Source organism: Pleurodeles waltl, chromosome 8 (genome assembly GCF_031143425.1).
Source record: "Pleurodeles waltl isolate 20211129_DDA chromosome 8, aPleWal1.hap1.20221129, whole genome shotgun sequence".
In the NCBI taxonomy this organism is placed as follows: domain Eukaryota; kingdom Metazoa; phylum Chordata; class Amphibia; order Caudata; family Salamandridae; genus Pleurodeles; species Pleurodeles waltl.
The window spans coordinates 858,069,457-858,097,279 of record NC_090447.1 but is presented as its reverse complement, the minus strand read 5'-3'; the positions used below and the strand labels follow the sequence as shown (position 1 = coordinate 858,097,279).

Genomic DNA, 27,823 nt, shown 5'->3' with positions numbered 1-27,823 from the left:
GTGGGATGGGCACTGGAAGCACAACACACTATGGAGATAACAGTGAGACTATAATGACATACACACAGACAACGGAGGGAAGATGTGCGGTGGTCAGGAGCAGCAAGGTAACCACACTGGGCAGGTGAGAGGGACTGGGGCAGCACAGAAGACCATGCATGGCAAGCAGGAGGGTTAGTGCCAGCACATCAGCCATGGTGAGCAAGAGGAAGTGGGCAGGGGAATGCACAAAGGACCATGGAGGACAGAAGGGAGGGGAAGAGACTGGACACAGACAAGAGAGGGCAGGGGAAGGGACTTCACAACAGACCATGCAGGGCAGGCAGGAGGAGCATTTGCAGGACAAAATAGCATGGAGGGCAGAAGGGAGTGGCAGCAAAATGGACCATGGAGGACAGGAAGGAGAGGATAGGGGCATTTAACTCAGACAGGTAGGGTGGAGTTTCCAGGGACAGATGGCAGCCATCTGACCATGCTAGGCAGGTGGGAGAGGCAGTGACAGCGCAACAGTACCCTCAGAGTAGATACGAGAGGTAGTGGCAGGTTTATGGAACATGGTAGGCAAAAAGGAGGGAGCAGGGGCATGCACACAGACATCAGATGGCAGGGGGAAGGAGGGGAAGGGCAGCAAGCTAAGCACAGAGGCTATGCACGAGGACAATAATGGGGCATAGAATTGGGCAACAGAGGCGGAAGGAGTGGGCAGGGACATCAAGCTAAATGGAGGGCAGTGGCTGCCCATCAGACCATGCAGGGCAGGAGGGAGAGGTTGGTGCATGGACTCAGATAACATGATAACAGAGGGTAGGGAGGAGGCGGATGGGGAAGCAAGCTAACTGTTCTGGGCAGGTGAGAAGGGCAGTAATGAGGGAGCAGGGGCATTGGCTTGGACCATGGATGGCAATGAGGAGTGAGACAGGAGCCGCAAGCTTCCGCGAGGGCAGCATAATGCCAGGCCAGGCCCTGCGCCTAACCCACCACCGTAAATTGCGATGGGTATCTTACTTAACGTTAAAACAACCTTATAAATTCACTGAAAAAAACAAAGGTTAGAGGGGCGTTATAGTTAGGAAATAAAATGAAAAAACATTTAGAAATTCACTAAAAAGTCAAATGTTACGGGGATTTTATAGTTAGGTTCAGATTTTACATGCACAAAACCATAGAAATTCAGCTTTTATAGTGTTAGAAATATTTGAACTAACTATAACTCGTCTCTAAGGTAACTGTAACTTACACCCTCACCATGCACTGCTAATTACCTCAGATAATACATCACTCATGACATCTTCTATGTTTATCACTGTAACATTTACAGTATAATTATTGATGGGAAAACTGTGCATGGCAAGGGCACGAGTTATAGTTACCTTAGGGCACAAGTGTGTGCCCCTCCATTCCCAGGCCATTTACGGCCCTGAAAACTCCATCCTCCAGTGCCCAAAGTATTTTATAAGGGGAGGGGCTTATGCAGCCCCTCTCCCCAGACTGTTTTTGGCCCTGGGTACCCCTTTCCAATGTCTGCATTGTGGGTGCCCTGGGTGGGCACTGGGGTACCATGCTTTAATACGTTGAAGGCCCCAGAGATAGAGTAACAGACGCAGACTACAACTTGAGGAGGCGGGCCATGCAGCCCACTCCCCTTTTCCATGTATATATATATATGGCCGTGGGGATAGGGTACCCAAGGCCATAATCAGCCCAGGAATGGGGCTGCATGGTCCCAATCCCCTTAAAATATGACTCTGTGGGATGGGGCCCTGGGCCTTATAAGGTTCAGAAAGGGGGACCATGTGACCCCTCTCCCCTTTGAAATAAGTAAGGCCTTGGAGGATGGGGTGTCCAGAGCCTAATGAGGTCCGGGGGGGTGGAGAGGGCACACGGCCCCTCCACATTAAAATATGTATGGCCCTGGGGATGGGGTCCCCAGGGACATAATGAGCTTGGGGAGGGTGGCTATACGGCTCCATCCCCTTTTAACATATATATTGCCTTAAGACAGTAGTGCTCTTCATCATTTGGCCCCTAGCCTCTATATTGAATTCAAATACTGTTGTAGAAACTAACACCAACATTGAGTATTGACACACTGAGACCCAGCAGGAATATTTTTTCATCGTGAGTCGGGCCTTCCGACTCGAGTGTTGGTGTAAGTCAAAGAAAATGGTGACACGTAAGTACAATGTCGGCAACTCAAGAAAACAGGAGTGCACATCAACACTGCAAGTTCAGTCACGGTTACGGCTGCTGAGAAGTCTTCTGCCTCTCTCGTTCAAAACAAGAAGACTGTTAATTAAAACGAACGGCCTTAGAAACCGTTGCGAAGCAGCAATAAATACATTTTTAAACAAATATATATTTTTTCTTCTTTCGAATTGTATACATTTTATTGTTTTTCTGCCCTCATTTTTTATCCTTACCCAGCCCCATTATCTCCGGGCCTTTTTAACCATGTTCTATGATCACTTCACTTTGAGGTTTAGAAGAGTGCTGCGTTTTTGGTGATCTATGGGCCACAGAAAACAAAACCGGATGTGGAGGAGAATGCTGCCCAGGGAGTAATACATAATTTAAGAAGGAGGATATTTAACATTTATTTATTCTGGGCTGAGCTTTTATTTCTAAATGATTTGAAAAATGTGCCAGAGCATTTTTTGAAAAGAAAATACATGACGGTAATCATTTTCTGCACTAGGAAACCATTCAGACCATCTCTTACACACAATTGTGCTTCCCACCCCCACTGTTAAAACCTTCTTCTGTAAATTAGGTATTAAATTACATGGAAAAATTAGCATTAGGCCTGGTGAGCTAAGCAATGATTGTTATAAGCAAATAAAAGTAGCACAATTAATTATTAAAAGCAGGGTAAAGTTAGCGACCGGAGGAAAGGCTATGGTATGCTAAGCTGACACAGTTTATAAATACATTTCACATATCAAGCCACTTTATATAGTCCTCAAGGCAAACGGGTTCAGAAATTCAATTCTGAACATTCATCAAATTAAAAGGAATGAAAAACAATATTATAGAAACAAAATACAGATTTTAAAGCGATGCATTTATATTAAAAATATTAATGGAAACATATAGCATGAAAAACTAATGTCGTTTGTCAGGCTCCAATGAATATTTCCGCATTTAATACAATAGAACAGTTTTTTCCTTGGATTTGTCCACATTTCTAAGATTAATTATGCAATATTGGAATTTACATTGGTGTTCGGGTCTACTAAACACCTTCTGGGTGGGTCTAAACAGTAGTCAACATCATAGAGATCTACATTGTGCCTAAAGTAAACCAAACCATTGAGTAAAGCCAGAGTCGCTCTTGAAGAGTATTTATACATATGAAACAGGCAGCTGCTAACAAATAAAACTGGTTGGACGAATATTTGACCCACTGATAGGTACTGCTAAAAACCAGTAGTGCACTTAGGTTCAACCCCAAAGCTCTCAATCGTGGTCCGTTTTAAACAGTGTTTATAACGTGCTACGGATGAGAGCTCTGGAGTTGAGCCAGAAGGCACTTCAAATTTCTCACAGTGCCTGTCAGTGAGTTAAATTAACTTTAAATAATGTAGGAAAGTGGGTTATTAGCAGGTGGAGGTATGCACCTTCAGCTAGTAATAATATCACAATCACTAATAAGGTCCAGTCACGTCTCAATAAATTAATCCTTGTTCAACCCTTGGTAGTTTGGCAACGAGCAGTCAAGCTTAACTTAGGAGACAGGTAAGTGTAAATCTTTTAATATCACTATTAGAAATGGGGTCTTTGGTTGACAGTCAGGTTACCCCTTGTTCAAGCAAGGACGCTCACTCTAGTCAGGGTAACAGAGAATCGCCCTCAGCTAACCCCTGCTTACCCCCTTAGTAGCTTGGCAGAGCAGAAGGCTTAACTTCAGAGTGCTAGGTGTAAAGTATTTGTACCAGCACACACAGTAACTCAATGAAAACACTATAAAATGACACAACACAGGTTTAGAAAAATAGGAAATATTTATTTAAACAAAACAAGACCAAAACGACAAAAATCCGACATACACAAGTTATGAATTTTTAAAGATTAAACTCAAAAATAGTGCTTAGAAACACAAAATGCTTAGATGAGGTGTTAACACAGCGTCATGATAGAGTCGTTCCCAACAATCTGACACCAGCGGCGCCGGACACAGAGTCGCATAGACCCCCAGGTACAGTACCTTGGTGAAGAAATTAAAACGAGCCGATGCGCGAAGTCGGGTATTAGGGCGTCTGTGCGAAACGTTGAATCCGCGCACTTCGAGCGGCATCAGTCACGATGTGGTGCAGCGACTTCCACGGAGTCGCGGACTTCGGTGGGGCTGCAGTGATGTCGGGCCTGCAAAGGTCATCGCGTTCCAGCAAAGATCACGGAGTCGGGTGCAGGCGGCATCACCGGATTCAGCCGCGGCATCGGTCCGAAGTCGTCCGAAGTCGATTTCCTTGAATTTCCACCAGCTTTCCTTCCAAGGGCCCAGGGCCTGGATAGAGCACCACTTGTCAGAGCAGGAGTCTCTCCAGAGACTCCAGGTGCTGGCAGAGAGAAGTCTTTGCTGTCCCTGAGACTTCAAACAACAGGAGGCAAGCTCTAAATCAAGACCTTGGAGATTTCTTCACAAGATGGAAGGCAAACAAAGTCCAGTCTTTGCTCTCTTACTCTGGCAGAAGCAGCAACTGCAGGATAGCTCCACAAAGTACAGTCACAGGCAGGGCAGCTCATCTTCCTCAGCTCTTCAGGTCTTCTCCAGGCAGAGGTTCCTCTTGTTTCTAGAAGTGTTCTAAAGTCTGTGGTTTTGGGTGCCCTTCTTATACCCAATTTCTCCTTTGAAGTAGGACTACTTCAAAGTAAAGTCTCTTGTGAATGTGAAATCCTGCCTTGCCCAGGCCAGGCCCCAGACACTCACCAGGGAGTCGGAGACTGTATTGTGCGAGGACAGGCACAGCCATTTGAGGTGTAAGTGACCACTCCTCCCCTCCCTCCTAGCACAGATGGCTCATCAGGAAATGCAGACTACACCCCAGCTCCCTTTGTGTCACTGTCTAGTGTGAGGTGCAACCAGCCCAACTGTCAAACTGAACCAGACAGGGAATCCACAAACAGGCAGAGTCACAGAAATGGTATAAGCAAGAAAATGCTCACTTTCTAAAAGTGGCATTTTCAAACACACAATCTTAAAATCAACTTTACTAAAAGATGTATTTTTAAATTGTGAGCTCAGAGACCCCAAACTCCGCATGTCCATCCGCTCCCAAGGGGAATCTACACCTTAATCAGATTTAAAGGTAGCCCCCGTGTTAACCTATCAGAGGGACAGGCCGTGCAACAGTGAAAAACGAACTTAGCAATATTTGATTGTCAGGACATATAAAACACATTACTATATGTCCTACCTTAACCATACACTGCACCCTGCCCTTGGGGCTACCTAGGGCCTACCTTAGGGGTGTCTGATATGTAGGAAAAAGGAAGGTTTAGGCCTGGCAAGTGGGTACACTTGCCAAGTCGAATTTACAGTTAAAACTGCACACACAGACACTGCAATGGCAGGTCTGAGACATGATTACAGAGTTACTTCTGTGGGTGGCACAACCAGTGATGCAGGCCCACTAGTAGCATTTGGTTTACAGGCCCTGGCACCTCTAGTGCACTTTACTAGGGACTTACTAGTAAACCAAATATGCCAATCATGGATAAGCCAATTACATACACATTTTGTAAAGGAGCACTTGCACTTTAGCACTGGTTAGCAGCGGTAAAGTGCCCAGAGTAACCAAAACAGCAAAATCAGAGTCCAGCACACATCAACAACCTGGGGAACAGAGGCAAAAAGTTAAGGGAGACCACGCCAAGAATGAAAAGTCTAGCAATCACCAAAACAGTAATTAAGTAAAAGACAACATACAATAAAAACCCAACACCAATTTATAAAAATAGAGAATATTTTATCTTTAAAATTACACCAAAACACCAAATATCTAATGTAGGGAACCATATACAGGAATATTCAAAGATTACATTTAAAAAGTATGTTTTCTAATGCCAAAAAGCATAAAACAACAACGTGGCTATCTGGTCGTGCTGTACCACAACAAAGTCAAAGTTTTAGGTGACCACGAAGGAGCACCGGTCAGGCAGGTTGAGCAGTAGGTCCCGGTCAAGACTTTACCTTTTCACGTAGTCACTTTTTTGGAGCTTTTCTTCTCGACGTCAAGCGATAGGGCCCTTGATTCCGGAGTTCGCTTCGACAATGGCATCGTGCTTCAGCACAATGCTTTGGTGGGTCTCTGGAAGCCTTTGCCCTCGGCTTCGATGACAGGGAGCTCCGGAGCCTTCAGCTGGGCAAACCGGCACAGTCAGGCCTACTCGCTGTTCAACAATAGCGACTTGACTCTCGAGGTCAAAAGTTGGCAAAAGTTGGCAAAAAGTTCCCAAACTTTTATATCTTCTTCTGAAAAGTTCCCTGAGAGTCAGAAATGGTCAACAGCACCAGCCAAGGATTCAGAAGCTCTGGCTGGCTTCTTGGGAGTCTGGGACTCCAACACCCACAATGCACCTAGTCAGTCCAGGAAAATCCAGGTAAAGCTGGTCAGCTGGAGATGCCCTCTTAGTGGATGATGCAAGTGACTTCTTCCAGCACTTTTCTACCTGTTGCCATTTAGGTAGTCTACTCCGCATCCTAGAAGACAGGCAAAGTCACTCTTCTGTGGCTCCTTTAAAGTGCAGCAGATGCAATCCTTCTGGGTGGAGTCCTCTGTTGTGCAGTCCGAGTTAAGCAGAGCAGTCCTTCTTCTTCCACAGCACCACAGCAGTGCACCTTCAAGTGCTTTAGGTCCACCAGGGTCTCTAAACCTACATTTCCTAACATATACTAGGGACTCACAGGTAGGCTGTCTTGGCTAATTAGAATTATACCAATTACCATATACCTTTTAAGGACAGAGCACTTGCCCTGGGCCTGGTTAGCAAAGCCCAGGGCACTTTGAGAGTCAGTAACCACCAGTATCAGTCAAAAAATGGGGGTGATCAGGGCCAAAAGGATGACTTTCCTACAAATAAAAAATAAACGTTTTTACTTATTCATTGCCTCGGTACTCAGTGCTCCTCTCCCTCTAGACAATCTGTGGCTCCAGCACAGTCTCCCAGAGCCTCAACCAACTCCTCTCTACCAATCCAGATGGTGCTCTTATGCTGCTCTAGCTGGATCTTGCTGTCTTAATGCTCCCTTAGGCACGGGGCCCTGTGCCTGCTCTCCAACCAGCTGTCTACAACAGCTTGGGTTGGAAAGGTTTAAAGTGCTCATGTCACTTTGGCTGTCGCAAGACAGCCGGCCAAAGTGACATACACACTTTAACCTGCTGCCAATATGTAACAAAGGCCCCAAACTCAGACCCAGCTGCCTGCATGAAAAATAAAATGGCAATAAATGTGTTTTATTACCATTTTAATTTTCATGTTTGCTGCACTTGAAATGGATGGGTGACACTTCTGTGCCCTAACGTAGGAACCACCGCTAAGTGTACCAAAAGCCCCTGCAGTGCCACAGCCCTAGTTCACCTGCAATTAATTGAAATTGATCAAAACAACAGGCTAGTTGAAGTTGCTGTCACTTCATGAAGCCGACTGGGACAAAGTGGATTTGTAGCAGAGCTTTCACAGCCTTATGCAGAGGGCGAGGCCCCATATAGTGATCTGTGAGACCCCTAGCAGCAGAGTGAATTACAGTGGAACCTGCAATTTTGTATATTTCTTTTTGGGAAGACAGGTCTGGTACAGCTGGGACAGCAGACACCTCTTTCAGGATGAGGGCCACTGGCCCAGCACAGAAGGCAAAGGGGAGGTGCAAGGAAGCTAGCATTCTCAGCTTTCTTTTTCAGTTTATTTCAGTTTTCTTTCCGTGTACTCGGTGCTGACCAGAGCATTAAGGAAAGTAAATGTTTTTCACTGTCAGAACACCCCTTATTCAGATGATCTCAGTGTGTTACTGGGGTACGGCCCACAGCTGATGGCAGGGTGTGGGTATGTGCCCCCCTCACTATAAATTGAGAAAAGGGGGCTTTAAACATTCTTACACCACTGATATGAAGCTGAGAAAAAACTTATTAACACAAAATGTGTGTTCTCTAAATCAATAAGGAAAGTTTGGAGATATTGCTTAATTTGTTAAGGAATAAGTGAATGAGCCCAAAGTTTTGCTCAGAAGCCCACAGCTGTTGTTATTGGATATCAGCATGCCAAATACCAAGGCCTCATAATTTTGATTCCACCTCATGCCTCTTTAATCCACCACCAGACACTCTCTGCCCTCTTATTTCACTTTTGCAGGTTCCTGCTTTCTCCCTTTGTCACAGTTTTCCGTCATCTTTGACTTATCCGTCCCTTGCTCTGCGTAATAGTTTGATGAGGAACAATAAGTGCCTGTCTGCAAAAATGAGTGCTGGCGGGCCCCGCCTGTAACTAGTAGCTTAAATTAAGCAATGGCTGTAGATTTTTGATGAGGTTGAAGGGCTGAAATGTATTATAAGTTTTCATATGTAATGAATTTAGGCATAAAGGCATAGACACACTCAATCTTTATATTATTGTCAACCTGGTTAGATTGGCGTGTATTAAGTCCAGATTTTGGAAAGAGGTTTGGTGTAAAGAGTGATTATGGGAGTGGTTTTGATGTTAACTGTGAAAGTGAATTTTGAAAGTTAAAAGTTAGTCTAACATGAATCGCAGAGTGGAATGAGAGCTAACCATGATAAATGGCATTCAATCAAGCCAGAGGAGGGAAAGTTAGTAGTGCCAGGTGGAATTGTTTGTGAAAGGCGTGCCACGGCCAGATTTACCTAGATTTAAAGCAACATGGTTGGTTTGTGATTGTTTAAACATTTGGGCTGAGTACATCAAGAAAGCTGAAAAGTCGAAGTTAAGCCATGGTTCTGTGATGAAAAGGGTCTAGGTTGTTGTGTGCGATGAAGTTATCTATGACCGCTGGAACTCCATGCATATGATGCTCATTAGTGGATGGTAGGAATGGTGGCGGAAAGATGAGCATAAAGCATGTTGGTGTGGCGATGTAAATGAGGTTGCGAGGCATGTAAGTGAATGATAGTTATGCCTGAGGCGTGGAATTTATGTGTTGGCAAGGGAGTTTAAGATAGAATGATTACTGAGAAGTGTGAAACATATGGGTAACACATAGGTTTTCCTGCCCAAGGTAAAAGGGCCTTTTGTAGAGTGCAGAAGATATTTTTCATCTTTCCTAAAGCCTCACTGAGCTGTATGTTGGCACTAACATGTAACTGGCAGAACACTGAGGGACATATTTAAGAGCCCCTAGCGCCACCTTAGCCCCGCCATAGCATAATTTTTTTACAGTAATGCGGCGCTAAGGTGGCATTTTCCCCGCACCATATTTACAAAGTGGCGCAATGCATGAAGTTTTCCACTTTGTAAACCCCTGCGCCACATTATGCCTGCACCAGGAATAATGTATCCAAGGGGGGTGATCCCCTGTTGAGGGGGGGGCTGAAAAATTGGCTCAAGGAAATATAACAGATTTCCCTGCGCCATTTTTTTCAGCACTTTTAATGCCTACTCACAGCAGGATTTAGAAGGGGGCGTCCATTATTTATAGTGGGCCCCTATGTACTCTGCAGGGGTTGCGCCAGATTTTTGGGGCTACTCTTGCAGAGTACATCAATAGCATAAGAAAATGACGCTATTGCCCCCTACCCTGTGCCATGGTGCAGTAGGTGCAGCGCTACGTTTCTTAAATATGCCCTGTGATTTTTTACCATCAGCACCTATGCTGTACCTTCTTGGTGAATTCACTAATTCTAATGTGTTTTCAGGAATGGATAATTAGTTCACTGGATTCCCGAGCATCGTTCTGCAGCCTAATTATGAGTTAAGTTCATTCAGGTTCTGTAGCGCTAAAAAAAAATGTGCATGTTACGCTACACATTTGTTTTGTTTTTCTAATTCACATTTTATTTCAAGATTTGTTTTATTAACCAAACCCAGGGCACTTTAGGGAGCACTATGTAAAGGTTAGCAAAGTCAAGCCATAGAATCAAATTCAGGTTTAAAGGTAGGATTGAGCCAGGTTAATCAAAACTGATGGAGAAAAACTGTGCAGGTAGATAGGAAGTAAGTGAAAATATTTGCTTATGGAATTTCATGAACTAAAGTAGGTTTGTTCTAAAGTCCAAACGCTGACATAGAGAAAGCTTGTTCCTGTCAGGGTTAAGTCGATGATTTTATTCTGGAGGAAAGTGCGTGTCTTGGAGGGTGAAATGTTTTTTTCTATGAGAAAAGTGAATGCTCAACTGGGTTCTGTCTTTTAGTGTGAGAGAAAGAAGTGGGAGCATTATCAAAATGGAAGACTTTTACAAATGACAAAATGGCTCATAAAACAGGATGCAATGTTAATGTTCATCAATTCTTCTTTTGGTTGTCTTTATATAGTGAATCAGAGCCAGAGAATACTTCTCTAAAACAGTGATTTTTTTGATTGATATGAACGGCTTTTACAATAGGAACTGCAATCAAAGGGACAAATTCATAAAGACTGTATGAGTACATGAAGTAATACTCCTTTAGTGCTACTTCAAATACTTTGTCAATCTGCCTCAAAACATCCAAAAAAGCAAATATTCAGGGACTGTTCATATACAGGTAGTACAAATAGAAGGTATGTGCCCTCTTTGCACTTCTTTTAACAGGAACTTGATCATTTTGGGGCCAATTCACCGAGGCATTTAAATGTACTCCTGGTGTACTACTTTAGGTACTCATGACTTCCTTTGTGAATTGTCCCCCAGATGGGGAAGCCAGGCATGCAGTAAAAAATAAGTTCTGACTGAGGATTAAAAAATGAGGTGTATGTTTGTCAGTGCTGATTTGAGAAACCTCTACATAAATCTAAGAGTTGAATATACAACATGAGCAAGTATTGGTTTTATCACCGCTGACCACAATAAATTACACATGCCCATTTAGCTCAGGCCTTTTGCTCTAGAGAGAAGACAGTTTGTGAAATAGGGGGGTCATTCAGTGATCGGGATGAGATACGAATCTGCAAGTTTAATGACAGAAGATGATAGATTAAAAGAAGGATGAGAAGAAATATACATTGAACGATGGATGGTGATGTGGGTCTGCCTCTTGCACAGAATGGAAGAGCAGCTGTGTATAGGGAGAAATAGTCTTTCTAGCAGTGGAGCAGATGAACATTGATTCAGTCAGGAGCATATTAATTCTTTTCTGCTTTTCTCTGTGCAAATTTGGTGCCCATAAAGCAGTATGTGATAGATGGAAGCTCACAACTCAGGCTGGTCAACAAATCAATACATTTAAATATCATGAAGCACATTTGGCTTCTCAAGAAAAACATAGAGTGGTTAACTTTCAAACCCCAAAGGTTTATTGAAGGTTAATGAGTTTCAAAGACAAAACCATCAAATTAGTGTCAATCAATAATCAATACATGAATGGATTAATTAATGTGAAGTTCAAATTAATCAAAGTCATATAAGGACGAACTATTATAAAGTTGGCTAAAAAGAAACATTTAGTAAAAATGAATTCTCATAAAAAAGAGAGTATCCTCCTCTACTCTACTCTAAGCTGTCTCGAAAGTGGATAAAGCATATCTGAATTGTAATCTACCCTACACTAGCTTGAATCACATAATTCTAACATTTGCTACACCTACACATAGTTGCCATACCAAAATCAAATCAGGTTAAAGTAAAAAGATACCCTATTGAGCTCATTAGTTTCTCATTATCCTCCAGTTTCTCATTATCCTCCAAAACAGAGCTTCTCTTAGCTTCCTTCAAACGTATAGTTCTCTACAACAAAACAAGGTACATTGGTCCAGCCTGTACTCTAGAGGTGTACTGTTCCAACCAATTAGGTCATTCTATGGTTATCACATAAAAGAAAAACATTTCACACGAGAAAGCAAGCAAGGCTTACATTAGCTATGGTCAATCTCAACATGAATAATAAACAGTTAATAGCAGTTGTCTGTTTACTTTTTAATATCGATATAATGCAAATGCATTTAGTATGAAAAAACAGTGGCGTGACAAAGGCCCCTGCAGCCCCCGCAGTGCAGGTGCGCTCCTGAGCTCCACGGGCCCCCTAGGCACAGTACTCTAGCCTGAGAGCTCCAGAGAGAGTCCAGAGTGGGATTCCTCCAAGTACTTTGCAGAGGGGCCCAAGTTTTGTTACGCCACTGCGAAAAACTCCTTTCAAGCACGTAGCTTTTATCATATGATGTAAAGACAATGCTTTGCATACAGGTCAGTGGACTGTCAGGAACTGATTATCAGGCAGGAATTATTTATCAAAAGTGTACTTGAGATGCATAGCATCTGACATGCTATGTTTTTCGCAGGAACCGGAAATAAAAGCAAAGCCATATCAAACATAGACCTCTCATTAACTTGAGTAAACGTGAATAAAAGCAAACAAACACTTTTAACTTTCTTCTTGTATGAGAATGCGTTTTCTTTTGTTACACCATTCTTGGTATCCGGCACAAAAATGGAAACCAGCACAAAGCTTTGCTGTCTACCTTAAAATCTAAGTGCACCCCTGTTGCTGACAAAGCATCTCTGCTGCTACTGAAGGCTGTTACAGTTCTACAGAATCATGCAGACTGGCGTCAAAAGTTCAACATTGTATACAAACATATATCAATGTACTGCTGAAAGTCTGGTTCATAGACTGATTTTGAGTTTTGTAAAAAAAGAAAAAAAAAACTTTTTCCATTTGGTGGTTATTTGTATGGGTACTGCCTATAGCACTACGGGGCATATTTATACTCCGTTTGCGCCGAATTTGCGTCGTTTTTTTCGACGCAAATTCGACGCAAAACGAACTCCATATTTATACTTTGGCGTTAGACGCGCCTAGCGCCAAAGTATGAGGAATGAGCGTCATTTTTTTGCGTGAACGCCTTCCTTGCGTTAATGAGATGCAAGGTAGGCGTTCCCGTCTAAAAAAATGACTGCGACGCAAATGCGTCGTATTTATACTCCCGGGCAAAAATCACGCCCGGGAGTGGGCGGGGTAAAAAACCCCGCATTTGTGCCTCTTTTTAACGCCTGGGTCAGGGCAGGCGTTAAGGGACCTGTGGGCACAAAATGAGCCCACAGCTGCCCTCCCATGCCCCCAGGGACCCCCCCTGCCACCCTTGCCCACCCCAGGAGGACACCCAAGGATGGAGGGACCCATCCCAGGGACATTCAGGTAAGTTCAGGTAAGTATAATTTTTTTTTGTTTGTTTTTTTTTTTTTGGCATAGGGGGGCCTGATTTGTGCCCCCCTACATGCCACAATGCCCAATGACCATGCCCAGGGGACAGAAGTCCCCTGGGCATGGCCATTGGGCAAGGGGGCATGACTCCTGTCTTTACTAAGACAGGAGTCATGTAAATGGCGTCTGGGCGTCGTTAAAAATGGCGCAAATCGGGTGGAGGCGATTTTTTTGCCTCTACCTGACTTGCCCCATTTTAAGACGCCCTAACGCCATTTTCCCCAACACCGGCGCTGCCTGGTGTACGTGTTTTTTTTCCACGCACACCAGGCAGCGCCGGTCTGCTAGCGCCGGCTAACGCCATTCAATAAATACGGCGCCTGCATGGCGCTTCAGAATGGCATTAGCCGGCGCTAATCTTTTTGGCGCAAAACTGCGATAGCGCAGTTTTGCGTCAAAAAGTATAAATATGGCCCTACATTTTTCATGAAACGCAAGTCTATACCATAAGGCATTAATTATCCACTTTCAATGAAAGCGCTGCGGGTCTGACACTTATGAGCTGCGCAGAGGACTTGGCAACTCAGTAACAACAGTTCATCCAGTTTAGACTTGCATGGTTCCAACATGCCATTAAATATTCCTAACACTCACACATGTCCATTTGTATTGGATAAGCAGGGCAGGTAGCAGGGACCCAGCACTGTGAATGAATCGAGAAGAATGTGAGTGATTAAGGGCCCGAATTAGAACCTGGAGGATGGAATATTCTGCCACAAACGTGATGACTATCCCGTCCGATGTATTACGATCTTCATAGAATATAATGGGATCGTAATAGGGCAGACGGGATAGTATTCCCCTCTGCCAAATTCTAAATCAGGCCCTAAGTCTGTACTGATATTTATCAATACAGAGACGATAAAGCCTGGAGGATGCCATTATATCAGTTTCATTACATGTCAACCAACTGATTCCACAAAAAATTTAAACAATAAATAGACTACCATTGGTCAGGGGCGGCTCTTCTGCTAGGGCGGAGGAGCATCCCCCTCGCCCTCCCCCCACCGCCAGAAGCAGGGGCTGCAAACCTTTTATAGAAACAACATAATAACTATTATGTTGTTTCTATAACAGTGGGTGGGGCCATGGTGTGACATGGACGGAGGGGGAGTGCATAGCAGCACTCCCTCTCACTGCTCATGTATGTTTGGCTGGCCGTCTTGCGCCCGCCAAACATACATGCGTAGTAGGGTCTCTCAAACCCAGCACTGTGTTGCCAGGCTGGAGAGAGACTGCACAGGCTCCCAGTCTACCTGGGAGCGCCCTGGCTGGGTTGCTATCCTGGAAGTCCTCCCCTTGCCTCCTCGAAAGGGAAATGTAAGCCCTCAGCAGCAGCTCTGGCCCATAACCGCAAGGGTGGGTGATTATCATCCATTGTTGGCCAAAGGTGCATGCAATAATGTTTCATTAGAACAATTGAGTGTTGTCAGCACACTAACGTCAATATAGAGGCAGAGAGACAATAACACCTGTTTAGGACTGCTGCTTCAACATTTTAATATTGTTTTGTTGTTTTGAATCTTTTTTTTAGAACATTGCTTTCTTAGTGAATAAAACGCCTTAATAGTTGTATAGCCTATTACGAGGGTAGGGGGCTTTAATGTCTACTACAGCCCTCAATAGGTACTACAAAACAATGTTATAGTTAGTCACCATTAATTTGGGAAAAAGAACAAACAATGGTGTCCATTAGCATTTGGGTAATAGTATTAACCATTAATTTAGGAAAAAGGACAAACAATGGTGCCCTTTAGCATTTGGGTAATAGTATTCTTACCTCATTCAGAGGTATTCATTACATTGACTTCAGAAAGAGAAGGGATGATGGGGACCTCCGTGGATGTCAACCTATTATAAGTAAGTTACCAACCATGCTTCGCAAGTCATTCAACTCACAAAACATATTTCTGGGACTCTCCATCATATTACCTGTACTACAATTTGAAGGCTCTGTATTCCACACCACCGAACCCACTATTGTCTAGAATTTGCATCCTACCATGGAGTGTTTTCAATGCTAACATACAATGGCTTTCTGCTGTAAGCCCAGAAGATTGTTGAGGAAAACTTGAGCTTCTTCTTTGGATAGAGTCTGCAAACCATATTTATTAAAAGCTGTGGTTACAAAGCTTGGTGGGGTCTTCTCCAGAAGAGGAGTTCCACAAGGCAGAGGCACAGACACATTTAAAGTCATTATCAAAGCTTCTAGAATCTGGTCACATGATTAAAGGTTTTGTCATGCTAAGTGGCAGATGGAGGAATAACATAATAAAAAGCAGTAAGAGTAGGAGTAGGTGTCCTTCAACAGTATCTATATATGAAGTTCAGGGCATTCACTCTTCTGTTGTACACCGCAATTCTTTAAAAATCATGTCTCACATTCCAAGTAGAAACCAAGCCTTGATGCAATTCGAGGGTTTGTGATTAAAACGTTAGCAGGCTAATAATAGAGAGGGCTGCACTAGGTTATATGATTTGGCTTTAAGATAATTTCATTTTATCAATTCCCTCCTTTCATGTTAAGCACAAGCTTCAACACTTATTTATACTCAATATTCATTAGGTTAATCATTACTTGCCCCTCTCATTGTTCATGTTCTTTCAACCCAGTACTTCCATGGAAGAATATGAAAGGTACAGCAAATGAGGCCTTTCTCTGGGGAACTTCCTTTTTTTGTGGCCTTTCCAATGTGATATAGTAAGCAAAGGTAAAAGACTATAGCAATAATGACAAGACAAGGGCCTGATTTGGATTTTGGCAAATGGGTTACTCCATCACACTGGTGATGGATAGCCCGTCCACCGAAATATAAATCCTATAATATTCTATGGGATTTATATTTCCCCATAACCTGCTTGTCGAAATCTAAATCAGGCCCCAAGTTTCAATAATTTCATTACTCAATTATACAACAGGCTTGGAAGGCCTAGCAAAAATTCCACTACTCTGGATTATTGCCAATATTTCTTTAAACCTGGGCACAAGTAATTTAAACTTGCTAGTGGACAGCTTGGGATTGGTCAGGTTAAATATATACATTATATCATGGCCACGTCCCTATGTTGTAAGTTCAAAGACTGTGTCCATTCTGTTCTGTAAAGTGACTGTTCTCTGGGCTGTTATGTCAATGTTAACATTTGCAAGAGCTTCCTCTTTGGTGTTGATCTCTTCACCTAATAACATAGTCACCCTTTTATTTTTTTCCGTGAGAGGGAAATCCCATAGCTTGGAAACATAATTGTGAAAATCCTGTCAGTCTCTGAAATCTCTCTTTTCCTTTTGCTGCTCCTTAGAAAATCAAGGAGAGGTGACACAAATTGCTTAGTGGCAGGAAGTATATAGCTGTAATCGTAAAAGCTAACAACTGTTAAGTAGCTGCATATATGCTTTATTTCCACAAAGTAGTAAGTTCCACTTCGAGCTTGAGCAGTTTTGGTTCTTTCAGTAAAAAGGACTCCTGAAGGGTTGATAGTTATTGTAAAGTTTACCTGGGACTACACTGACTCATGGTTCTATTCAAGTTTTTTTATCCCAACTTAAATACTGCCACTCACTTATCCACAAACTAGCTCTTGGGCAGTAATAGCTAGATAAATGGCAGTGGTGCATGTCTTCAATACGAATGGGCAATTTCGAATCACTGATGGTGGCACTAACTTAGGGTCAGATTTACTGAAAATTGGCACAGCGCAGTGCTGCGCCAAAATGGGCAGCACCGCTCTGCTTCACTTTAGAAACACAGGGCTGTGCCGTATTTATTTGAATATGGCGCACCCCTGTGTTTCCCCCGTGCTGCCGCTAAATTGTGCTGCCTAGCACCAATGCAGATATCCTTGCACCATTGTGCAAGTATGTCTGCGTTGAAGGGTTTGATTGTTTATGTGCAGGAATGCAGCATACACAGAAGTGCCAAAGCGTAATTCTGAAATTATTGTTTATGTGCAGGAAGGGACACCTTCCCGCACACAAACAATAATTTCTGGCATTTGGCTCTTTCTATGCGTGCTGCAGGATGCAGCACACATAGAAAAAGCTAAAAAGGAGGAGGAATAAAACCTGTGAGGTAGCTTTAGATTTTGGCACTGCCTCAGGTTTATGAAAACACGTAAGTCAGGGGCAGCGTCAAAATGCAATGGGTATTGCTGTGGCACGCCCACAGCAGCACCCATTGCACGCCCCTTCCACGCAAAGTGCTGCATGTGAAAGGGCCATGTTAAAGGGCCATATTACAAGGTGGCGTGAAGACACAAAAAGTGGCTTAACGCAACATTGTAAACACGTCCCAGAGCATAGCACCACTGGAGTCTCATAAAGTGATGCTCCGGAGGCACTAGGGACTCATAAATATGCCCGCAGTTCTCATCACATTCTGGAATATTGCAGTGCATTGTTCTTCTCAATTAAACAGTGTCAAACACCATTTGAGTCTTGGAGCACATAAGAGTAAAGCCTGCAAGTCAGTAAATTGAGATCCCTTTGTACTAATCAATAACCTACAGAAACACATTTCATTGACAGAATGATTGTTTTTCTGATTGACTTCACTACCATCCTCTCTCCTCTTATAGCACAGCCAGATGGTGAAACAGTGAATCAAACAGTTGTGAAGAGATTGGTCAAAAAAAGTGAGGAACATGGCAGCCAGGGCATCACCTACTGCTGGGTTTAGAGGTTACAGTCAAAGACAAGCTATAGCCCTGAAGTATACTGGTCACTTTGCAATTTTGTGGTAGAAAAAGGAACTTTCCACTCTGGATGTCCTCAGCATTGTGTCGGTGATGTGGGGCACTTGGATATGGCCATGCCACCTCCGTTGAAGTGATGACTTGTGCTGCTGAACTTTAACATATGCCAAGTATCTGGGCTGCAGTTTCTAGCAGGCCTTGATCGGGCTTGTTGATGAAACTTCTCTACCCAGAAAATGGAAGCTTTTCAGATGTTAGTTGCAACAGTTCTATAAAGCATCATCAGAAAGGTGCAAATTTGAGCCGCTGAAGGTGAGGACAGACAAATCATCAGTATTTAATGAGCACTAAATGTTCTTTCATAAAAGATGGTTCTTACTTACAATATGGCTACAAGTAGGGTGGCAGGACTTTACAAACCACTTTCTGCACAACTTTAATATGTTTTTTTCAAATGTTCCATTGAAATAGTCAACATTAAGGAAAGAATCTGGGATGATAAACACATTAGATATGTTTTACGTGGAGAAGTTTGTACAATTCTGGAATCATGGGTGACATGAAGAGGCTGCCCATGTCACTCCCGATCTTGAGGGGTAATCAAAACCTTGGCATAAAGCTGGGGTTGATTGGACCTCTTTGATATTTTGACATATTAACCAAAATTGTATATCTGATAGGTACTACATGAATGATAGTACAGTTAACCCAAAAAAAGAAAACAAGGAGCACACCAATAAGTGTTTTCAGCAAGGATAATTCCTTCTCTTGTAACATGTGAAATTCCATTATATAAATCAGCAAGATTAGGCAAAAGCATTCTTGATTCCACTCTCTCATAGTACCTTGACCTTCATTAATTATACCGATAGAGAAGGCAGCATGTGTCTTCAAAAACATTTTCTTATTGTCTGGTGCTTGCTCCTGCTGGAGCATTTTAGGTATGCTCTAAACGGGGTGAATAGATCTTTTCACCCTAAAAAAGGGACCAAGAAAAATCAACAACATAATCAATCAACATTTAAATTTACAGTATGACGAATTTGGCCACACAAGGAAAACCCAAGTCAGGAAAAAAAGTTAATAGGTTTTATTACAAGCTCAGACTCAGATTAATGTAGCCAATCCTTAAAATAAGACTATAAAGATACAGAATATCAATCAGGTGTCCAAGGGGTTGGTACAACCAAAGCTTAATTAACATTCAACAGATTAAAGCCCTAAAATAGATATTGGCAAAGGTGTTACTCCGTCACAGCGGTGACGGGTATCCCATCCACCAAAATCTAAATCCAATTAGATATAATGAGCTTTAGATATCTGCAAACAGGATATCTGTTACCGTTGTGACAGAGTAACCCCTCTGCCAGTATCTTAATCAGGCCCTAAAAGTTCTATCAATGCGATACAAAACATAAGCATCTGAACCTGATAATCTCAGAGTAAACGATGACCAGTTCTTCTGAGCATTTCCATAAATCTCAATTATCCAGTTAATTCTCTAAACCAATGGAGATCTCTTAAAGGTACAAAGTGTCCAATTTCTCTTGCTGGGCTACAAGACATGGAGACAGAAGGTAAAAAGGAAATACAGGAGAAAAATAATTTGGAAAAACAACATTTGGGGCAGGATAAAGTTACTAAAGTTGGCAAAAAGGAGGTAAAAAGGGAAGGTGTCAACATTTCAAAGCTTGTTCAAGAATCGTCTCATGGGTCAGGGAAAATTCTAAGTCTTCTCATCTCAGCATTAAGGTGCAGGGCAAGGGCAAAGAGGTTTATACCTCTCAAAGTCCAAGAGCGGTCTGCCTCTTATTTATCTGGAGAACGATATATTAAAGTCCAAAGTGAACAAGGATTTGTCCACCCATCACACCACATTAATTGGAAAGGTTGAACTGTCGATCACAGTTCATCATATGACAATCATCTGCAACATCAGGAAAGATTCCCATTACCAATATGGGAAATGCATCGATCTTACTCTCTTTTACATTTTTAAACAATTATATATCGTCCATGTCCACAGTTCCTCAATGTTCCGGATTCAAGGGTACTTTTTCAGGCTCTCAATGCGTAAAACAATAGGATATCTATTTCTCATTTCTTCACTTTAAACGAACCACATATTTAACGATATTATTGCAATGTCATCATTACTAAATCTTGTGAATGTTCATGTTTCAGTAAATGCAAAAGCAAATTAACTTGTCAATACTTTTCAAAAATTATAATGGAGAACTACATTTTCAACATTAACATATAACATTTAAAACATTTTCTTCTAGAAATTCATTATCGTTTCAGTAAAAACTACTAATTAATATCACAGGGAAACTAACTGAATTAAATTAAATGATTATACTTGAAGTTTTGGGGTTATTCCACAAACATTAGTCTACAGTGATTGCACTCTAATATAGGCTTTCAGTGCGCCACTGTACAATTAACTTGTCAGAAGTTCAAATGAGAAAATGCTAATTCTGTTACCTTTATCTTTATTGTGATGTAAAAGGTACAGGTTACATTTCAGCTACATCACTCCTGTAGGACAGCAATATCATGCAAGGTGGGCATAAAGAGATCAGCAGTGAAAGGCACATACAGGAAAACACTGAAATCAGATGACAGGTCTGCATTCTTAGCAGTGAGTCAGAAACAAAGCAGTTTCAGGGGACACTGTCTTGCAGTCATTGCTAGGTGGCTGATTATCACTGCTGCTGTCTTCAACAGAAGCTGAAGAGCATCAAGCAAATCCTTTCCAGATCTGTAATTTTATTTTGTGTACCACCAGATGTGAGCAAACGTCTTTACAAACAAAACTGGATACAGTAAATGTAACCCCAAAGGTACACTTAGAATCAGTAAAAATGGAGACACTCTGGTTTTCAGTGAGGACACAAGCTCTACCAAGGGCTTCTCGGACAGAGTGCACCTTGGGAAAACATCACCTTTCCCCTGCATGAGTCTGCATGTACACAGCATAACTTTCCACCAGCTACCCAGCACTGTTTGAGAAGCTGGGTCCATCAACATGAATTACAAAGTCATAATTCATTATCGATGCACCTTTGACATCAGCCAGGACCTTAGTGAAATAGGTAGTGGTTATGAAGGAATGAAGGGGTTTACCATCTTGGAAGGTAAAAAGAATGAGGCTTGACACAAGACATGTTAAAAGAGTGATATATAAAGTAGACAAAGGTGCCTTTTAATACTTTGACAGTCTTGACATTGATAGATGTTGCATTTTAGTAGTGAGCAAGAGTACCACAAAAATTTGAGAGATTGAGGGGTAGCAACTGTAAAGAAAAACAAAGTGCAATGTTTTCTGACTCTTAACCTAAGTTATGGAAGCTGTCACAGCACATAAACAGGGGTTAATCTATCAACAACTGGGTCCAGACAAGAAAAATAATAAGCAATGGGTTAATTTGGGTCATCTTGCTCTTTTGTTAGTAGGCTGAGGGTAAAACCCTTTTTTGCCTTTGAGCAGTCAGGTAAGCTAGAAGCAGGAGCTCAGCGTAAAGTGGTCTTCAAAAAGAGAACACAATTCTCTGTTTTCTTGGGCCAAAACAAAGGCTCGGGAATGTCTCCTTTGGTGACATCCTACAGGGGCATCACAGTAGCAGCATACCCTTAATTCATTGGTGACAACAAACAATCATTTCTTAAAATGGTGTGCATTTGAGACACTGTAGGTGGATGTGGCGCTAGAAGGATAGCCTGAATAGTGTTAATGAAAAAGTGTCTTTCTTTTGCCAAAATGTCATTACCAACATATTGAACACAGGGAAGGCAAAGCTGCAACTTTTTCTTTGAGGCTTTGTGCCGTTTTTTTTGCACTGTGTCAATGAGCAAATGCAATGCATCATCTTTGCACTGGTCTAAAGAATGAGATGCAGCCAATAGATCATCCCCTTACTGAATCAGAACAGAACAATCAGGGAGGTAAGGGAATCTAAGTCTTTCCTGAGGGCTTGGAAGACAATGGAGTGTGATTTTGTATGGCACAGAGAAAGTCGTCCATAATTAGCTGTCTCTGATCAAATGGAAAAGTAAATAAAAATTCACTGTCAGGATGTGTTGAGATTGAAAAGAAAGACAGCACAAACCAACCACAAGGAAATAAGTTGTGGTAGGCAATGTAGAAGACATCATGTTTGCTGGATTCGTAACATTGCGGATACTGGGCAACCCAACAGAATTTACAGTTCTTAGATTCCATACAAAGTGGTAAGTATTATTTCTGGGGCTTTTAATGAGTAACGTAACACTTTTGGAAATGGTAGCAACTAATTGTTAAAAATATTTTCTTGGCAAGAATGAGTTCCCGACTAGTAGTAAGACAAATTAAGAGTGCCCTTCTGCTATGTCTAGCATGAAGTTTGCCACTTTCACTGTTCTACTTACACAACGATCATTTACAAATCAGGTCTAAGATGTCAATCCCTGTCTCCTGGTGATGTGAGGGCTTCCATTTAATACATTAATAAGCCTACTAATAAAGTTGGCCACTAAAATATACATGGTTAGGCTTCAGAGCACAGTTACATTTCATTAAAACAAATTTAAAGTTATGTGTTTGAGTGTGTGCAATGTAGGTCTTACTTTTGAAAACAAAGACTTGGATGATGCTCACAATCTGGGATACTGCAATGTACTATCACACAACTGTAGACAGTGCTCTAGTTTTGTAGACCATCTGATCATCTCAATAGATCATTGTTGAAGAAAGGTAGATCATCAGAATCGCTCCTTCCCTCTCTTCACTGAAGTGGCACCTCATCCTATGTATGTGGGTATTAATGGCTGTGTGCATTGATCTGTTTTTGTATGCTTTTCAGATACTTGCCTGAAATAGTGAACGATGGACTGACCAATCAGATCAACAATCCAGAAGTTGAAGTTGACATAACAAGGCCAGATATATTTATACGACAACAAATCATGGCCCTAAGAGTGATGACAAATAAACTGAAGAATGCCTACAATGGAAATGATGTAAACTTCCAGGACACAAGTAAGTTGGAGAATTTGAAGCCCACCACTGTCTCTGAAACATCTCAAAAGAAATTAAAACTACAACAAATTTTTACCTAGGGTGTATTAGCCATTCTTCCTACTATTAAAAAAAGTAATTTAGGCTTTATACTTGATCTGAGCAATGTTAGACACACTAACATATTAGGACACTTATAAAATGTTAAATGTGAAGTTCCGAAATTTGTGCAAAAACTATGGCTGAAGCAAATTGCTTTGAGAACCCTTAAACCTAAAATTACTGAAATGCAACTGCACGTTTGAGAGTGGCAGACATGAGGCTTCATTTGTTTTTGGTCAAGATCACAATTCCTAATCTGGGCCTGAGGCCAAGGGGATTTCCAGGTTAGGAGGGCAGGTACGAAGCTCATTCCGGGCCAACCCTCTATACACAATAGGCAAAGGGTCACAACTCTGCGTGCATTGGCTCTCATGACCAACTTTAACAAAGTGCAGGAACCTGCAGTTGTTAGCAGGATTGTCTGCATTTTCATCCCAGGGAAAGCATTGACATGTGCCAGTCCAGAATGAGAATAGAATGGTGATTCTGTACTTCACCACTCAAACGTCCTCTGAGGGTGGACTAAGTATTCCCTACTTGTATTGAACATTACCCTGCTGCTACTCTGCACAAGCTCAGGAATACTTAGGGTACAGGAATGTGTGTCATGTGCATTTAAGTGCATTCCTCTATGGATGAGAGATGCATTGGCAGCCACGCAACAATTCAGAACTAACACCGCTCTGGCACAGGGGATGTTCTCAAATCTGCCCAAGCCCTCCAAATCAATTACCCCTGCTGCAAGTTTTATGTCAAACAAAAAAATACAGTACTGTATATGTAAAACACACACAGCCGGGCACACATCCGAATGTTGGACCATATTTTAGAGCCTCTACCGCCACCTTAGCGCCGCCATAGCGTCACTTTATTGATGCTAAGGCAGTGCTAAAGTGGCTTGATACACGCCATATTTATAAAGTGGTGCAATGCATGCATTGCACCACTTTGTAGAAACTTGCATCACATTATGCCTGCGCCAGGCATAATGGATGCAAGGGGGTGTGTGAAAAAATGGTGCATTGCTACATTCAGCTGAAACTGGAAGAAAATGTGAATCTACAAAGGTAGAAGAAAGGGGTCTTCAAGGCATCTGGCATTTTAAATTCACAGTGAGACAAATCATGCTTCAGTGTCAGTCAGTACACAGAACAATAATGAACACTTTTCAGATATAATCACATTGAAATACGTTGAAAACTCAATTGAGGAGTTTGTGCTGTATTCACATTTGCCTCATTCATTATCTTTTTCCTGGGAAAGTTCTTCCACTTATCAAAGAACTACAGGACTCCCCATATGTTTTCATTATAGTTGTTTTAGACCGACAGACAGGTGGACAGATAGATAGATAGATAGATAGATAGATAGATAGATAGATAGATAGATAGATAGATAGATAGATAGATAGATAGATAGATAGATAGACAGACAGACAGATAGATAAGCAGTCTTGAAAATAATACAACATCCTGACTACATTTTAATGATATGACCTACTCAGAATATTTGATTGTAACATTAGAGGCTACTGCTAGACTAATAGAAAGGAATATCAGTGATCTGCAGCCCTGTCTAGCTAGTGAATCCTACCTCTCTCTGCAGGTGATGCTTGACCTACATACATTACATTTCGTTAGGCCATCTGGCAAGTAATGCAGCCAAAATATTCGATTGTACCAGATTTATAGCAGTTGAAGGTCAAATGGTATGGTATACATTTGGCTCAACATATGAGAATCAGGTTAATTATAAATCAACTCCATGTGCAAAGAGGGTGGTAACCTAAAATCTCATTGAGGTACTCTTTGCTGAATTATGTTAGTATGATTGATTTTCACCTGCAAAAATGTAAACTTGAACCCTTTCGCAAATAAAAATAATAATTATAGTGTAGCATTTTCATTTTGTGTATAAGTGTAGAATACCTACGATATAGTGTTGCTTGATCAGCTCACTTTAAAATTAGATAAAAAAGATATTCTTGTGGGCAATATTCTACTACCTGATATTTGTGTGGCCCTAATTTTTTTTACACAATATTCATGTCACAAGATATTGAGGAACATATTTCTAAGAGGCTTGAGCCGCCGGAGCATCCATTTTTTGAACCTCCGTCGGCGCAAGTCTCTAAACCATATCTGTGAGGTCCCGCAAAGTCACTTTGTGTGGCTTTGAATGGCCTCATAGATATGGAGTAAGACAAATTAGCGCAAGCCACTGCATTGCCTTACTCTGCATCTGGGAGGTGATTCATGGGTGATGTGGTGGGTTTTCCCATGCAACATCTACGGATTTTGACGCTGAACCAGATTTACTTAGTCACATAGACCTGGGGCACCACAAACCTTACGCCTTCCTAGAGCAGGTGTATTGAAGAGAAATATTTTCATTTCTCCCAATTTTTTCCTCTTTCTATGTGTGCTGCATTCTGGATTGTTTCTTTGCAGGATGTTGTCCTTTCCAGCACAAAAACAATCCTGCATGCAAGGCAGACACCCTTGCACCATGGTGTATGGGTGCCTGCCTTCACGCTGGACAGCCAAGTTTGCACCAGCGCAGAGGGAAAGGATGGAAATGCAGCATATTGCATAAATACAGTGCATTCCTGCCCTTTCACAATGGTGTAGCTCAGCCCAGCAAAAAGACTTGTGGCACTGCCCGATGCCAGTTCCCTATAAATAAGCCCCTTAGGATCTAATATTTGTGTCATTCACCTCATTGGGGATAGAGCTTGCTTTATCCTCCTGCCTTCCCTATAGACTGTCTTGCACCACCACCACATGCTTTGCCTGTAAACAGATTTTAATTTGTGTAGCATCAGCTGTGAAAATCTCTCATGCATGACTATCAGTGAGGAGATAACCCCCTCAACCACACACCACACTGTCGAACTGAAGTTCACACAACCTCTGAGATGCAGACTCACTGTGTTGGGGGGAGAGTGCATTTACACTATTTTCATGTGAGGCCAGGAACATGATTTCACTAAACTGGGGTATACTTTTTATTTAATCAATTTGCCTTTCAATGCCAACTTGACCAGGACACTGTTATTCCCTTCTACAAAGCAAGGCATGTGTTGATTGGCAAACACTGACAACTGAAAAAGTGTGGCTATAGCCCGACAGGGCCTTGGACTGGGCTGTAACCTAATGCCAACCCTGTATGGATATCTGCCTATATTACTCAGCAGCTGTGCTCTGTGTTCCCCTTATCGTGATCATCTTGCTCACTGACTGCTATTCCTGCAACATTGTACATATCAGAACTGGCAAGCCACTACTGTTTGATGGTAAAACCTACGAGTCTGAAACAACATGCGGCTAAGGACTATAAAATTACTTCACTTGTTGAAATAGGTCATAGTCTGCCTTCTCTGAAACAGGTTGAGTTCAAGCTAAATTTGATCAAATCCTGTGAATAATACTTGACTTGAAAGACAAATTAGAGACAAAAATCAATGCAGTGACTATTGAGACTTGTTTTTTTAGGTAAGTCCACTAGAAACTGAAAGTGAAGGTGGAGGTAAATGAAGCAACCTTGTTGGAAGTTTCGCTGGCTCTTGCAAATCTACAAAAAATAATGATGAAGCAACAGAAGGAGTTTTGGTTCCTGTGGAAGATGCAGTTATAATATCCACATCGTAGGCCTTTAAAAGGGTGCAGAAGGACCATGCCTGGAACTCTTTCTAGAAGACATGCTTATTACCAATATACAATGGAAACTCTGCTAAGCTCTATTCAGTGGAATGCATTCACAGGATCCCAAGCTGTGAAACCCCAATGGGAGCTCCAGCAAAGGGCATAATTGTTTGCTTGCTCAACTACAAAGATGGAGACTGAATATTACAGGATGCCCAGAAGCATATATCTTGGAGTATTATGCACAATGAAATGCATATTTTCCCCAACTACATCACGGAGGTCCAAAAGTAAATTAACTAATTTCTATCTGTCAAATGGAGGCTATGTCAACTGGAGCTGCCATATACTCTCCTCTTTCACGAACACCTATAGATAGTATGAGACAATGTCACACATTTCTTTAGCACACCAAAATAGGTGTGGAATTAGCTGGTGGCAAAGAGGCTTCAAACTAATGAAAGACCCCGTCTACCATAGATGGGAATAGGCTGTGCAGTAATAGAACGCCTGGACAGCCCCACTTCTTGGATAAAGTGACCAGAGAGCAGACGGTGACCGAACATGTCCAGCTAATCATTCAGGTATCTCAGAAAGGACAGTTTTGAGAGCCCCGGTTCAAGGGAATCTTCCCTCACCCACAAAGAGGAGGACTTGACAGGAATGGAAGGCAATGCTCTGGCCCATGGGTCAGATATCATAACTATGATTGCAGAAGATATCCTTTGATTCCAACTTGAGCATTGATTTTTGCTTCTTGTGCTGCAGTGCACTTTACTGGTATATGTCAGTGTAATATTACCTACACATCACAGCTGTGAGTTACATGGAGATAGGAGGATCCATTTAGGACTACTCTATCTTGTCATACTCATGTGGGGCTAATGTTGGGCCCAATGGTGGCTGACCCAATTGGAGTTTGTCCTTTTGAACTCCGTGCCCTATTAATATTGACAGATGGACAATCTAAAATGTAATTTTGTTTCAGTTGAGCAAATTCCGACATCTTTGCTAGTTGGCGAGTTCCAGTTAGCACAATGACTACAGC

General features: G+C 42.1%; 1 protein-coding gene across 2 annotated transcripts in view; it reads left to right on the top strand.

Annotated features, from left to right (window-relative positions):
• The window catches only part of GPC6 (glypican 6), a 3,616,389-nt gene that overhangs the window by 3,577,230 nt on the left and 11,336 nt on the right, over nt 1-27,823 (top strand). For both annotated transcript variants that reach the window (XM_069205139.1, XM_069205140.1), the window contains one exon: nt 22,875-23,050. In XM_069205139.1, the coding sequence (XP_069061240.1) occupies nt 22,875-23,050 (176 nt within the window). The remainder of the gene's footprint in view (nt 1-22,874; nt 23,051-27,823) is intronic.